The 14,716-nt window shown below is 31.4% G+C and overlaps 4 protein-coding genes across 18 annotated transcripts; 1 reads left to right on the forward strand and 3 right to left on the reverse strand.

Moving 5' to 3' along the window:
- Window positions 1–1,065: 1,065 nt before the first annotated feature.
- LOC109602003 (M protein, serotype 6) lies at window positions 1,066–5,456 on the reverse strand. Of its 14 annotated transcripts, XM_049961569.1 has the most exons (11): window positions 5,368–5,456; window positions 5,150–5,312; window positions 3,728–3,842; window positions 3,454–3,663; window positions 3,183–3,392; window positions 2,912–3,118; window positions 2,641–2,847; window positions 2,367–2,576; window positions 2,093–2,305; window positions 1,819–2,031; window positions 1,066–1,753 (listed from the first exon to the last, which is right to left on the reverse strand). In XM_049961569.1, the coding sequence occupies exons 3-11, from the start codon at window positions 3,804–3,806 to the stop codon at window positions 1,188–1,190; spliced, it is 2,115 nt and encodes a 704-aa protein (XP_049817526.1). In that variant the 5' UTR covers window positions 3,807–3,842; window positions 5,150–5,312; window positions 5,368–5,456; the 3' UTR covers window positions 1,066–1,187. The 14 variants fall into 14 exon arrangements, with proteins under 14 accessions (XP_049817526.1, XP_019873886.2, XP_019873878.2 ...); XM_020018327.2 differs by lacking the exons at window positions 5,150–5,312; window positions 5,368–5,456 and adding an exon at window positions 4,193–4,458 and having other exon boundaries at window positions 3,183–3,389; XM_020018319.2 differs by lacking the exons at window positions 5,150–5,312; window positions 5,368–5,456 and adding an exon at window positions 4,193–4,458 and having other exon boundaries at window positions 2,367–2,573.
- Window positions 5,457–7,165: 1,709 nt separating this feature from the next.
- Window positions 7,166–9,849, reverse strand: LOC109601481 (UDP-galactose translocator). Its single transcript, XM_020017732.2, has 4 exons — window positions 9,578–9,849; window positions 9,401–9,523; window positions 8,015–8,229; window positions 7,166–7,958 (listed from the first exon to the last, which is right to left on the reverse strand). The coding sequence occupies exons 1-4, from the start codon at window positions 9,588–9,590 to the stop codon at window positions 7,314–7,316; spliced, it is 996 nt and encodes a 331-aa protein (XP_019873291.1). The 5' UTR covers window positions 9,591–9,849; the 3' UTR covers window positions 7,166–7,313.
- A 565-nt stretch (window positions 9,850–10,414) lies between these two features.
- Window positions 10,415–13,315, reverse strand: LOC109602053 (gamma-tubulin complex component 4). Of its 2 annotated transcripts, none has more exons than XM_049961163.1 (10): window positions 13,128–13,315; window positions 12,629–13,065; window positions 12,170–12,344; window positions 11,791–12,117; window positions 11,468–11,735; window positions 11,230–11,410; window positions 10,968–11,175; window positions 10,845–10,907; window positions 10,542–10,792; window positions 10,415–10,482 (listed from the first exon to the last, which is right to left on the reverse strand). In XM_049961163.1, exons 2-10 carry the CDS (start codon window positions 13,012–13,014, stop codon window positions 10,446–10,448), a joined length of 1,896 nt encoding a protein of 631 aa, XP_049817120.1. In that variant the 5' UTR covers window positions 13,015–13,065; window positions 13,128–13,315; the 3' UTR covers window positions 10,415–10,445. The 2 variants fall into 2 exon arrangements, with proteins under 2 accessions (XP_049817120.1, XP_019873937.2); XM_020018378.2 differs by having other exon boundaries at window positions 13,121–13,315.
- An 82-nt stretch (window positions 13,316–13,397) lies between these two features.
- LOC109602278 (peroxisome biogenesis factor 10) lies at window positions 13,398–14,505 on the forward strand. The gene is made up of 3 exons (XM_020018620.2): window positions 13,398–13,791; window positions 13,846–14,088; window positions 14,141–14,505. Exons 1-3 carry the CDS (start codon window positions 13,537–13,539, stop codon window positions 14,471–14,473), a joined length of 831 nt encoding a protein of 276 aa, XP_019874179.1. The 5' UTR covers window positions 13,398–13,536; the 3' UTR covers window positions 14,474–14,505.
- The last annotated feature ends 211 nt before the right edge of the window (window positions 14,506–14,716 follow it).

Genomic DNA, 14,716 nt, shown 5'->3' on the forward strand with positions numbered 1-14,716 from the left:
AGACATCTAATGACCGCAACTATTATAATAAATAAACATAAGGCACCAAAAATAAATGTAATAAAATATTGACAATCATACAGTCACAAGTACTTGCCTACATTAACCCTTTCCTTGTTTAAAAGACTCTTATAGTATTTGTTATTAAAGAAAGTATCCCGTATACTACTTATAATTAAACAAAATCGGTTCATGACGACTAACAGTCTTTATGGAAAAAATTAAATGCTGAATCCGAAAATGAAACTAAAATTTAACAGTCTCGAACAGTTCTCTTGAATATTTTTACATTTTAATACATTTTAATCTATTTTTCTCTTATTCAAACTGAACAAAACCGAAACAAAATTGTAACTAATAAGATCTCTTATTTGCCCTCACCTGGTATTTTTGTGGTCTCCTTTTGAGTGCTTCACTTAATCCACGACAAGTTTTATCGGATAAATTCTCCAGGGACAAAGTTATATTGTTCATTATTCTTATCAACGTCGACTGATTGGCATCAATTGACACCAACTTATATATAAATCAAAATTGCACTAAACCAATACAAATAAACTAAACAAAATGTCTTGTTTTAAAATATAAATAAGATTTACCTCAAAAATATACTAAATTCGAACTTGTTTAAAAGGCTTTGGATAAAATCGTTGTGGATTTAAACTTAAGGCATCGGCCAAATATACGCATTATTTTTGACAATTATTCAAAGTCTATTATAATAAAATTATTAAAAGTGTCCTATTTATCTGAGGTAAATTATGAATGCCTGAGATAAATGGACTTAATTTACGTACCAAATTTGTAAGAAAATAAATTAAATATATCTATCAATATATATGTTAAGAACTGTTAAGGTTTTAATTTTTTGTCGTAATAACCTGAATATGTTGAACTTAATTCATGTATTTATAGTCTTTTATTATACAATATTAATACCATAACTTAACATTTATTAATTTTAGAACAAATTTACAATTTGTTTCTAAAATCTACGTACAAGAACATTTATTATTTTAACTAGACAAATATTGTAAATAAATGTTAATACTAAAATGAATATACTAAACAGTAGTAAATAATTTATTATAACTTCATATAAAAAATACATATACATAATATAAATAAAAATTAAGCCAATAAAATGTAAAATTTAAAAGTACATAATAATATAAATAATATATATTTTAATCTTCATCATCTTGATCATCCTTCTCATCTTCGACGTACGACAGCCGATTAACTGCGGGCATGAGCGTGTAACGTGGAGGTATGCGCCAGTGGGCGCTCGACGTCCTCTTTAGTTTCCTCTCGTCGATCGATCCGAAGATCTCCCTCAAATCCGGCGTCATGGCTCGCCGGCAGTAGAACGTATTCTTGAGCGTATCACCGGTCCCTGCCTGCACCAGCTCTTGTTGTTTAAAGTTGGAATCCAAGTACCAACGGGGATTCTCGTGTCGACTTTCGTCATCACACGCGTCGTCCGCGGTGTAACAGACGTGGTGCGGCAGCGGGGGCAGTTCCGTGATCATGTAGATCGGCACTTGGTTCTGTTTCTCCCGCAGTTTCATCCTCTTCTCCTGCAACTGTCTGACAGCGGTGAGGTTCTTTCTTGTCTCCAGTCTCTTGCGTTCCTCGTCAAATTTCGCTCTCGTTTTCTCCTCCTTAGCTCTGATAGTTTTATCGGCTGTCGGAAATCTGTCTCTACTCGAGAGTGTGGGAGCATGTTCCGTCGCCTTCGTTTCCATTAATCCTATTAATCACACAAAGAATGTGAACTTGATAGTTCTTCACAGATAATAAGACTTTTGTACTTACCTCCTCCATTTTGATCCTGTTTGATCCCCACCACTTTCGGTTCTTCGCCGCCGGTGGGCTTTTTCTTTGTTTCTAATCTCTTGCGTTCCTTGCTGATGTTCGCCTTCGTTTTTTCCTCCTTAGCTCTGATAGTTTTATCGGCCGTCGGAAATCTGTCTCTACTCGAGAGTGTGGGAGCATGTTCCGTCGCCTCGCTCTTCTTTTCTACCCCTACTAATCACACAAAGAATGTTACGATCAAGTTCTTCACAGATAATAAGACTTTTGTACTTACCTCCTCCATTTTGAGCTTGTTTGATCCCCGCCACTTTCAGTTCTCCGCCGGCGGTGGACTTCTTCTTTGTTTCTAATCTCTTGCGTTCCCTGCGGATGTTCGCCTTCGTTTTCTCCTCTTTAGGTGTGATAGTTTTATCGGCCGTCGGAAATCTGTCTCTACTCGAGAGTGTGGGAGCATGTTCTGTCGCCTCGCTCTTCTTTTCTTCCCCTACTAATCACACAAAGAATGTTACGATCAAGTTCTTCACAGATAATAAGACTTTTGTACTTACCTCCTCCATTTTGAACCTGTTTGATCCCCACCACTTTCAGTTCTCCGCCGGCGGTGGGCTTCTTTGTTTCTAATCTCTTGCGTTCCTTGCTGATGTTCGCTTTCGTTTTCTCCTCCTTAGCTCTGATAGTTTTATCGGCCGTCGGAAATCTGTCTCTACTCGAGAATGTGGGAGCATGTTCCGTCGCCTCGCTCTTCTTTTCTTCCCCTACTAATCACACAAAGAATGTTACGATCAAGTTCTACACAGATAATGAGACTTTTGTACTTATCACCTCTTTTCTCAGCCTGTTTGATCCCCGCCTCTTTCGGTTCTCCGCCAGCGGTGGGCTTCTTCTTTGTTTCTAATCTCTTCCGTTCCTTGCTGATGTTCGCTTTCGTTTTCTCCTCCTTAGCTCTGATAGTTTTATCGGTCGTCGGAAATCTGTCTCTACTCGAGAGTATGGGAGCATGTTCCGTCGCCTCGTTCTTTTCTTCTAATACTAATCACACAAAGAATGTTACGATCAAGTTCTTCACAGATAATGAGACTTTTGTACTTATCACCTCTTTTCTCAGCCTGTTTGATCCCCGCCTCTTTCGGTTCTCCGCCAGCGGTGGGCTTCTTCTTTGTTTCTAATCTCTTGCGTTCCTTGCGGATGTTCGCCTTCGTTTTCTCCTCCTTAGCTCTGATAGTTTTATCGGCCGTCGGAAATCTGTCTCTACTCGAGAGTATGGGAGCATGTTCCGTCGCCTCGTTCTTTTCTTCTAATACTAATCACACAAAGAATGTTACGATCAAGTTCTTCACAGATAATGAGACTTTTGTACTTATCACCTCTTTTCTCAGCCTGTTTGATCCCCGCCTCTTTCGGTTCTCCGCCAGCGGTGGGCTTCTTCTTTGTTTCTAATCTCTTGCGTTCCTTGCGGATGTTCGCCTTCGTTTTCTCCTCCTTAGGTGTGATAGTTTTATCGGCCGTCGGAAATCTGTCTCTACTTGAGAGTGTGGGAGCATGTTCCGTCGCCTCGCTCTTCTTTTCTTCCCCTACTAATCACACAAAGAATGTTACGATCAAGTTCTTCACAGATAATAAGACTTTTGTACTTACCACCTCTTTTTTGAGTCTGTTTGATCCCCGCCACTTTCAGTTCTTCGCCGGCGGTGGGCTTCTCCTTTGTTTCTAATCTCTTGCGTTCCTTGCGGATGTTCGCGTTTGTTCTCTCCTCCTTAACTGTGATAGTTTTATCGACGGTCGGAGGTTTGCGTCTTCTCAAGAATGGGGGACGATGTTCCGGCGCCTCGCTCTTCTTTTCTTCTGCTATTAATCACACAAAAAATGTTACGATCAAGATCTTCACAGATAATGAGAAGTTTGTACTTACCACTTACATTATGTTCCAAGGTCTCGAAAGAGTTGCATTTTCCCATTTTCTTGTATTTGTTTTCTCCAATTCGTACCATCGCGGATTTTTTTTCTAATTCAGCGATAGTGCACCCCTAAATTAAATAAAAAACAGACAACTATTGACAGTAACTATTTTAATAAATAAACATAAGGCACCAAAAATAAACGTAATAAAAGTACTCACAATTATACAGTCACAAATTGATAATTGATATTAAACAAAGATTTCCGTATGACTATTAACAGTCTGTGTTTATGGAAAAAATTAAATGCCGAATCCGAAAATGGAACTAAATTTTCACAGTCTCGAACAGTTCTTTTGAATATTTTTGAATTATGATATATTTTAATCTATTTTTCTCTTAATGAAACTGAACAAAACCGAAACAAAATTCTAACTAATAACATCTCTTATTTGATTGTATTTATGTAGAACCCTCACCTGGTATTTTTGTGGTCTCCTTTTGAGTGCTTCACTTAATCCACGACAAGTTCTATCGGATAAATCCTCCAGAAACGAAGTTAGATTGATCATTATTCTTGTCAACGTCGAATGATTGACATCAATTGACACCAACTTATGTATAAATCAAATTTGCACTTAACTAATGCAAATAAAATAAACAAAATGTCTTGTTTTAAGATATAAACAAAATCTACCTCAAAAATATACTAAATTTGAACTTGTTTAAAAGGCTTTGAATAAAACCGTTATGGATATAAACTTGCGGCATGTGCTAAAAATACATATTATTTTTGACAATTATTCAAAGCATGTTGAAACGTTTGGTTGAATATGCTTGGTAATCCTATTGGTCTAGATCCATAGTAATATTGTTTTTTGACAAATCTGTTACAACAAAAGCAAAATTTCGATACATCAGAAAATGTTCCATGTGAATCGAGCGTTTATAACATTAAGATAAAGCATAGAGGTATGATTAATTCCAACTGGCCTAACTTCTCACAATGATGCACATATTTAACCCTGCTTCCAATACGAATGCCGTTCCCACAGTGAGATAAATCATTATATTACAACATTGCTGATATCCCAATATCACTTGGCCAAAGAAGTGGGACCTTCTTTGCAATTTCTCATGTAATGTAATAAAAATACTCACAATCATACAGTCACAAATTGATAATTGACATTAAACAAAGAATTCCTTATACTATTTATAATTAGAAAAAATCGGTTCATGACTATTAACAGTCTGTGTTTATGGAAAAAATTAAATGCCGAATCCGAAAATGGAACTAAATTTTCACAGTCTCGAATATTTTTGAATTATGATATATTTTAATCTATATTTCTCTTAATGAAACTGAACAAAACCGAAACAGAATTCTAACTAATAAGATCTCTTATTTGATTGTATTTATGTAGAACCCTCACCTGGTATTTTTGTGGTCTCCTTTTGAGTGCTTCACTTAATCCACGACAAGTTCTATCGGATAAATCCTCCAGAAACGAAGTTAGATTGATCCTTATTCTTGTCAACGTCGACTAATTGACATCAATTGACATCAACTTATGTATAAATCAAATTTGCGCTTAACTAATACAAATAAAATAAACAAAATGTCTTGTTTTAAAATATAAACAAAATCTACCTCAAAAATATGCTAAATTTGAACTTGTTTAAAAGGCTTTGAATAAAACCGTTATGGATATAAACTTGCGGCATGTGCTAAAAATACATATTATTTTTGACAATTATTCAAAGCATGTTGAAACATTTGGTTGAATATCCTTGGTAATCCTATTGGTCTAGATCCATAGTAATATTGTTTTTTGACAAATCTGTTACAACAAAAGCAAAATTTCGATACATCAGAAAATGTTCCATGTGAATCGAGCGTTTATAACATTAAGATAAAGCATAGAGGTATGATATTCCAACTGGCCTAACTTCTCACAATGATGCACATATTTAACCCTGCTTCGAATACGAATGTCGTTCCCACAGTGAGATAAATCATTATATTACAACATTGCTGATATCCCAATATCACTTGGCCAAAGAAGTGGGACCTTCTTTGCAATTTCTCATCATTTCGAAACGGAGGCTCATGACCACGACAAGGAGAATCGGTAACAGTCGGTTGTCCCAAGATAGTCTTTATCTGGCTCGCAGGCCCTGCAAAAAATTGACGTCAAAATTGGTTTAAACCTTAAGTAATCTGCTAATACACACACTTCTTTGGCCCAGTTATATTGGGATATCAACAATGTTGTAATATAATGATTTAGCTTACTGTGGGAAAAACATTCATATTTGAAGTAGGGTAAAATGTGTGCATTATTGTGTGAAGTCTGGCCAGTTGGAATTAATGTTACATCTTAGTTTTGAAAACTCATTTATTTCGTCATAATACCAGCGCCTGGAGACTGACAATTTACGAATCACACCTCAAGTTACAGCTTAATGTTATAAACACCCGATTGACATAGAAAATTTGAGGAGGACTATCAAGAAGAGAAAGATTAAACTATATATTATTTTTAATATACTTTTAAAATATTGGCATATATTTTTTATACCATGTATATTTATTTTTTGTATCAAAGTTGAAATAAATTGTTTTCTACTGTATTCTCATTCTAACGTATATTTATAATATTTGTCTAGTAAAATTAATAATGTTTTTTTAATAAATTGTTAAAGACCGATAATATTATGTTTTTGTACGAAGATATTGGAAACAAACTATATATATATATATATATTTGTTGTAAAATTAATAAAAGTTATGCTATTATTGATGTATAATAAAAGACCACTATATTATATACACATAAATTAAATTCAACATTTTAAGATTATTATGAAAAGGAACTAAAAGCTTAACAGTCTTTAATAAATATATGGATAAATACCATTAATTTATTTTCTTAGAGATTTTATTCATTATAATTTTTAGTTATTTATTATGTCTTTTACTTTTATTACTGCAGCAGTTTTTCCAGGACTGACACCAAACAATTGTTAATGCCCTTCATTCTTTTCTACTTTTGGATATTTTTCTTGTTAACTGTTACCACAGATTCTCAACTGGATTGAAACGTGGCAGTTGTACAGATGATTTTATTTAATTAATTTGATTTTTCGTTGTAATTTTACTTTCTCCAGGATTGTGTAACCACAAATTTTTCTTAAACTGGTGTCTAAACCATATATATACTATTATTTCTTCACTTGTCCCTTAAAAACTTATAAAAATATATTTGAAGCGAAAGAATTGTGACATACTGCTTTATTTCCAATTTTTTATCAGAGCAATTGTGTATCTCAAAAAATAATCCAAAATTTTAAATTTCTCTCACTATAACTATTATTATTAACTATTAATTATTACGAAACAAAATTATTAATTTTGATTAACAATGTACATTTAATAAATAAAAATATTAATATAAAAAATATATTTAGAATATTAATAAAATATATACATCAATAATAATAAGTACAATGCCATTTCACCATTTCATAGTGTTCTTAAACTAATGCACCTATAAATTAAAGTCAGATTCTTATTTGTAATGTAATATAATATGATTACAAATTTGAAACCTTACTCAACAGCTCTTTTTTAGGCGGTTGATATCCATACAAAAATATAGAAAATATGACAAAACCTGCGCCTAAAACGAATTGTATCGTCAAATTAAAATTGAATAAGTAAATAGAAGCAACACAAGAAATAATTATAGCCAAGGAAGTAGCAAATCCTTTTAAGATATTATCAGCATACTTCACGACAACAGCAACAATCAGCCCACCCCCAGCTTGCAACAAAATTAGATAGAACACAAACTTGTCGTATCCGAAGAAAAATCCCTGTCTGTTAATTATCGAACTGTCGGACACGAAACAGGTTAACAGGCCGAACGGTATAGAACACAAACTGAGCTGTACATTTCTCATCCATACAGAAACGTCGCTCCCTTTTAAAATCTTCTCAAAGTAAATTCCCGCAAAACCAGATAAGACGCAGGCTGACAATGCCGCGAGGAAACCTAGAACTTTATTCTGGGCTGGTCCGTCATGCGATGACACCGCTTCTTTCGAATCGGCGAGCTGTACAAGAACAATACCAGTTATCAGCGTTACAAGGGAAATCCATTGCGTTTTGATTAATTCCTTGCGAAGAATAAATACGGCAAACATGGCTGTTGTCAGGATTTTCATCTGATATGTTACCTAGAATAAAACGAACATTACTGATTGATATTTAATTTAATTATGAGGATATTTACTTGGTAGGTTGCAGCGTCTAAGTGTGAGGCAGAAACATAAAGCAAATTATTCTGTACGACGTAAACGAACGAAGGAACGCACACCTTTAAAGTGTCCATTTTATTTTTCAATATTTGTTTATCTATGGTCTCCAAGAGTCCTACAATTCCACCTGCTTCTACATAGACTATAGCAAGGCAGGTTATTAGCTTCACTACTTCAGACATAAGTACAGCTGAAATAAAACGCAAAATGTTTAGATAACACTCTTCTACTAAGTTGTGAACATCCCTTCGTAACTGAACGTTAATAAATAATACCTTAGTTCTCTTGTTGAGTGGAAAATCATAAAAAATAATTTTCCTTTGATCATAATTATCAGTATTGAATACTGCAGCATAAACATGATATGTATTGTTTAATTCAATAAATGTGTAAGTTAATTCTATTTTTGATACGTGGTAATATGATGTAAAACGTACTTGAACTTTCATTTGTACTGCAGATTAAAATAATGATAAATTTAACGTTATAGATATTGTTTACATTCATTAGACAATGTATCCCAAAAATTAGACAAACAAACAAATTGTATGTTATAAAGAAATTTTTTATGATTTATCTTAAGTAATTGACTGTACTGTTTTAATTGTTACTTATATATTAATTTATGATTTATTTACGGTTTAATTTTACTGATGCGAATTATCACATATTTAAATACTTTGTGAGTAATTCACGCAAATATCTATTCGAAAAAATAGACTTAAATATTAATTAAATGCATATTTGTGAAATGTTATCTTAAAATATGCATAGTACCCATAAGTTGAATATTATTTTATGGTAACAAATAATTATTTGAATTTGATAATTCTATATTTCTTTTCAATCCACAGGTTTATTGAAATTATACATGCTGATTTAACAAGTCTAAGTCAAGTCGTTGTTTAGTTCAGTTATACCATAGTAATATATGTAACAAAGTAACAATACAAATTTAATTTGCCAGTTACTCTCATCAAATAATAAATAAAATTCCTATAAGCCTATACCATTTACAACAACAAATACAAATTAATCAACAATTAATAAATAAAACCCTGAAGATTGATCATAGAACAATTGTTGGTTGTGTAGTTGACCTTTACATATTACAAACATATTTCCAGAGTTTAATTTAATTATGAAACAAAACTTCCTTAATACCAATTTATCTTGATTTATTGCTGTGATAAGAATTGTAGAAAAACAGAAACAAATGTGAGTGTTTAGAAGATCTGTGGTACTTAACTTACTAATACTATCAGTTCAGGAAAAGTACCAAGATATTGATTACCAAGATATTGATAATAACAGATAGATGTCTAATATTATGCCATTTTAAATAATTAACAAAAAATTACCTGTAGATGAAAGAAACATATCTCCTTCTCTGGTCCTTGCATATCTCATGCTAAGTCCTAGTATTGCATTTTGAAGAGTAAGTGTTACAAGGCTTACATACTTCAATGTGTTTGCATTTGCGTCTTAAACATAAGTAAACTTTATAGTTTTTTTCAAAGAAATAAATTTTTTCTTACCTGGGTGCTTCATTGTTATTTTTATAACAGAAACTGACTAAGAAATTATTGTATACACTGAACTGTTGAAGAAATTGTTAGACACGTGTTATGACACTGTAACTATATGAGTATTTCATTTCGAAAATAAATTTAAACTTGTATGGGATTGACACGTCCCATAATATTAGTTCCCGCATAAGGTGAGATCACAATGAATTTGAAGGTTAGACAACTTTTGTATAGATTGAAATTTTAAAGTGATTATGGACACCAATGTCAATTTAATGATTTTGTTACGACTAATTGCTGATTTTAAGCAATACATATTTAATACAAAGAAAGTTATTAATTTTAAATTATTTTTGTGGCGCCATCTAGTCAAATATGAATCTAAATATAACACAGAAAACTACAATTTACTTCCTACCAACAATACAAAATTATCAAATACAGGTCATAAAAATTAACCGGGATAACAAAAAAAAATGAGAAGAGCAAAAATGTTAATGCTAATAAAAAAAATTAATTTTAATTATTTATTATACATGCATACATGATTTTTTTGAAATAAGGTGTTTAATATACCATTTTCCCCATCCATTTTAATTATTTTATTTAAGTTGATATAATGGAAAACAATTATACATTAACACACATTATATAATATAAATTGTTACATTTGATAATAAGTGCAAAATAAACAATAAAATTATTGATTAAGTAATTAATTGTTTACCTTTATATTTTATGGTATAATTTGTATTATCTCATTTTATAATATATAGTTTATATTTTTAAAAGTAGTTGCATCACTAATTTTTAAATTTCACTCTTATGTTAAATAAAATTCACATCAACATTTCAATATTTTATTAAATTATATTTATTATATTACAATCATTGTGGAGTATTCCTCAAAGTGCCTGTGAAATTTCAATTAAAAGTTGTATCAATTAAAAATTTTCAGATACTCAAATCTCACCTCCTTGATTTGCTCTTGCTAAAATAGTCATTGAAGTCAAGCTGTAACAACAATTGTAATAACTGATGACCACTGACTCTTTCATCCATATTGTGTAAGATATACATCAGGGATTCCAATAAATTATCAGATCTTTCTTGGAATATAGATAGCTCATGTGCTTCTACATCCGTTAAGTCAGCCTTCCACTGTGTTGCCGCAGCACAAAAATTATCGCATAGTTCTAACAAACGACTAATCACATTAAAAACCTAAAAATCATACCAATTCTAAGTTCTGTCTGTGCGACATGATTTTACATACTTTGCTGTGTATATAATTAGATGGTAAATTAAACAGTCTGGATTTCTTTCCAAATGTTTCAGTCTAAAATTGAATCATTTAAATATTGATTTGTTATAAAATTTTCTAGAATAAATTTTATACCTCATCTAAAGTTAAGACTAATGTTTTCACTAATAATCTGCATACAAACTGATTATGTAAAGTGACAACGTCCTCAAATTGATTAGCATTTTTTAAAGTTTTAAATAGCAGAGAAAATTCTGCTTCAATCACTTGTACTTGTAAATAATACTGAATGGTGTTAATCAAGTACATTAAATTGTGTCTAAATTTCCAGAGTCTTGAATCACTAAAATATATATTTCTATATCAAATACTTGAATATAAATTGTAGTATACTTACAGAGATTTTTTATTACAGAGATGGACATGCCACAACTTAGCCAAATCAAGTTCGGATTTTTTCAATCTTAACAAATAGCAAAATAGTTTATTGTACAACTCCATAATTTTTGGGTGAAATACAATATGCAAGGGCCAATCAACTTCAAAATAAATATTCAATTGCGACCATGGATCAGATTCTGTAACGAATTAGGCTCCATATAATAATATTTTTTAAAATACCCAGACTTACTAACTTAATTTATCAGGCTTGGGTGTCGTAAGTAAAAATTTTAAATGTGATTTTTCATTATCACCGTAAATCTTTCTAGCGATTTCTGAAAATGTTGAGTTCAAGTTGTGCAACACAGTTGTTTCAGAACTAGTGGTCCACTCATTAATGTAACTTTCTGACACAGTTATAAGCTGTTGGAACAACTCTGCTCTGCCCAATGCAACGTAATCTCTAATTAATTGTAAATGTGCCACAAGATTACCCTCATTTAACAAAATTGACCAGAGATACTAAAATTAATTTTCAATTTTTATTAAATAAACATTATATACTAAATTTAATTACCATGTTTAACTTAATACGACACTCCTCGATTCTTTCGTCGAATGAGGCTTTATTAAATACCTCTGATTCAAGTGCTTCTATTTGTTTATAATAATCCGCACCGTTTCCTTCCCAGATGTCTCTGGTAGCATTTAGTGATTTATAGTGATTTTTGATAGCGATCTTCGGATCATTTTTTATAATCCATACTATCCGGCCCATGAACAATATACATTCTGATGTCTCTTTGTCAACAAATACTGGCAACATATCCGAATTTATAAAAAATTTCCGTACGACTGGTGGATGTCTTAGTTTCCTTATAGAACTTGAAATGTCGGTCAAGCTCTAGATATCATAAATATTAACAATTTATAATAGTCAATTAATTAAGGCTTACATGATCCGATCCCTTTCCATGATGAAAAGCAGCAATTTGCTTTGAATATTGGAAATTCTCATCTGCAGTTATACCATCACAAATAAAAAATTCATCACAGGTATCAGATAAATCGCCAAAAATGACCCAATTGCAAAGATGACGGTAGAAAACCTTATTGATTGAACGAATGATTCTGAAAAAAAAAACACGTTTCAATTAAATTTGTTAATATATTCTAGTCAGATAAGCAGCTTAATTTATGTTTTTATCAAATTTTAAACCGTTTAACTCAGTTACCTGAGTGTATTATTTTGGAATATTTCAAATTTTGTCTAATTAGAAAAGTATATCAAAATAAATATATATTTTTTTTAGTTGTTTAATTACAAATGATGTGTACATTAAGGGCAATTCAAATTTATAATTTAAATTTATTACTTAGTAGTGAATATTAATATATATATATACTATACTTACATGCTAGCATTTGTAACTTGTTGCTTAGTACCATTTACATACTTATGAAGTCTGTTAAAAAGTAAACATCCATGAATATTTTCATCTTGTATCAACTGAAGCATACTCTTTATCATTGAAAATAAATCTCTAAATTTCTCTAATACATGTGTAATATAACTTAAAGAAAGCCATGGATTTTCTATAAATTTCCTTTCCAACTTTAAAATTTCCTGTTTATACTCATCTAACATTTTATGAGTTCCCAAACAAAATCCTCGTACATAGGCCCCTAAGGTAAGACTACTAGTAGAGTCACCAGAATTTAATTTAGTAGCCAAGACATTATTGTTAAATGCTTCTATTTTATAGTAGTCCAAGGCTAGGTCCATTAAGTTCAATAACATTTGTTCTTCACCAGGATGTGTAAATTCCTCAAGTTCTAGAAGATGTGTCCACTGTAATGTATTGTTGTAACTAATGATTACGCTTTGTTAATTTATTAGTACATACATCAGACCTATCAAGAGTTTTTCCCGGCTGATGCCAAATCCTAAATAGGATATCATAAATCATTTTTTGTTAATAAGTTAGTATAAACAAACTTTATGGATGTTTCAGAATGGTACTCTTCCCACACTTATGATCGATTAAAATATACACACATCTTATCGCATTTTTGAAAACTAAACGACGTCTCTACAACACTTAAAAGAAATTCAAATTGTCCGTCAATTTTGAAATATTTGAGGTTAGAAGGTTGCCATATTTATTTTTACAACTGACAAAATAAGTATCATAGGTCAGTAATACTGAGTCAGTCTTGAAGAAGAAGACATTATAGATACCACTTGGTATATGTTTTGATAAACCTTAAGTATTTTGAACATGCAGTATAATAAAGAAACAAGTTTCTAAATAGATTCAGTATGAATAGTGCAGAAGTAGTGGATATTCTCAGAGGATCTCAGAGAGATAATCTATTTGTCAATGACATACAAGATGATTTGCAATCACTTTATAAAGTCCTCGGTCCAAGAAACTATCAACTTAGACAGACAGCCCCAATTGTAGCAAATGCCTGGTATTACTTAATAACGTCTCTGGGAAATGTTCAAACATTAGGGGAAGAGTATACTGGCACTATTCGACTCACAAAGCAAAATACAATTCCTACAAAATTAGTATGTTCTATCTTTATATTGTTTAATCGATGTAATGTATTTATAATTTTCAAGGTACATTCAATGTGGCTGTTGTTGTATGTCGGAGGTGAACCATTATTAGAAAGACTGATATTAAAACTCAAATCGGATATTACAAATTCCACTTCATTAACACACCAAGCACAAGCTGTTTTCTTAGGTATCCTAAACTTTTTATCCTCCAATAAATCAAACCTAAAAAGGATACACCAAGCTTTGTTTTATATAAATGGAAGATATTATAATGTTTCAAACAGGATAACTGGCATTAGATATGTATGTTTCTAGTAAATAATTATTGATGCATAAATAATTTAAATGTTTGTAGGGACTTGTGAGACCCTGGTTAAAAGATGACACGTTTTCAGGCAGTTTTAACTGTTTGGGATATATTTCTTTGTTTTACACATTATTTAGTATTGTTCATGACTTATTAACATCACATTCTGGCAACTCAGAGACTTTAAGTTTGAATTATACATCGTCAACAAAATGTTGTCCTCTATGTACAGAAAATTTAAAATCAGCCAGTGCAACACCTTGTGGGCATATATTTTGCTGGACGTGCATACATGATTCTCTGGCGTATCAAAAGTGTTGCCCAATATGTCGGGAAGATATTAGCCCAAATAGAATTTATTATTTACAAAATTATATGTGATTTATTTTTAATATAAATAATATATTTAGCTATATGTTGTTTTATTAAAAAGTCGCCCTTTTATGTATGAATCAATTATGTAAAATTTAAATGGTTATTTACATAACAATTTTAATAAAATACAATATTTACTATAATTATTATAAACATTTATGGTAATTAATTAGTATAATATATAAACCAATTTTATTTAAAAATTTTAGTTTAACTTGTGAATTTTCTGAATTCAAAATAGAGGTTAGA

Source organism: Aethina tumida, chromosome 1, assembly GCF_024364675.1.
Source record: "Aethina tumida isolate Nest 87 chromosome 1, icAetTumi1.1, whole genome shotgun sequence".
Lineage (NCBI taxonomy): Eukaryota > Metazoa > Arthropoda > Insecta > Coleoptera > Nitidulidae > Aethina > Aethina tumida.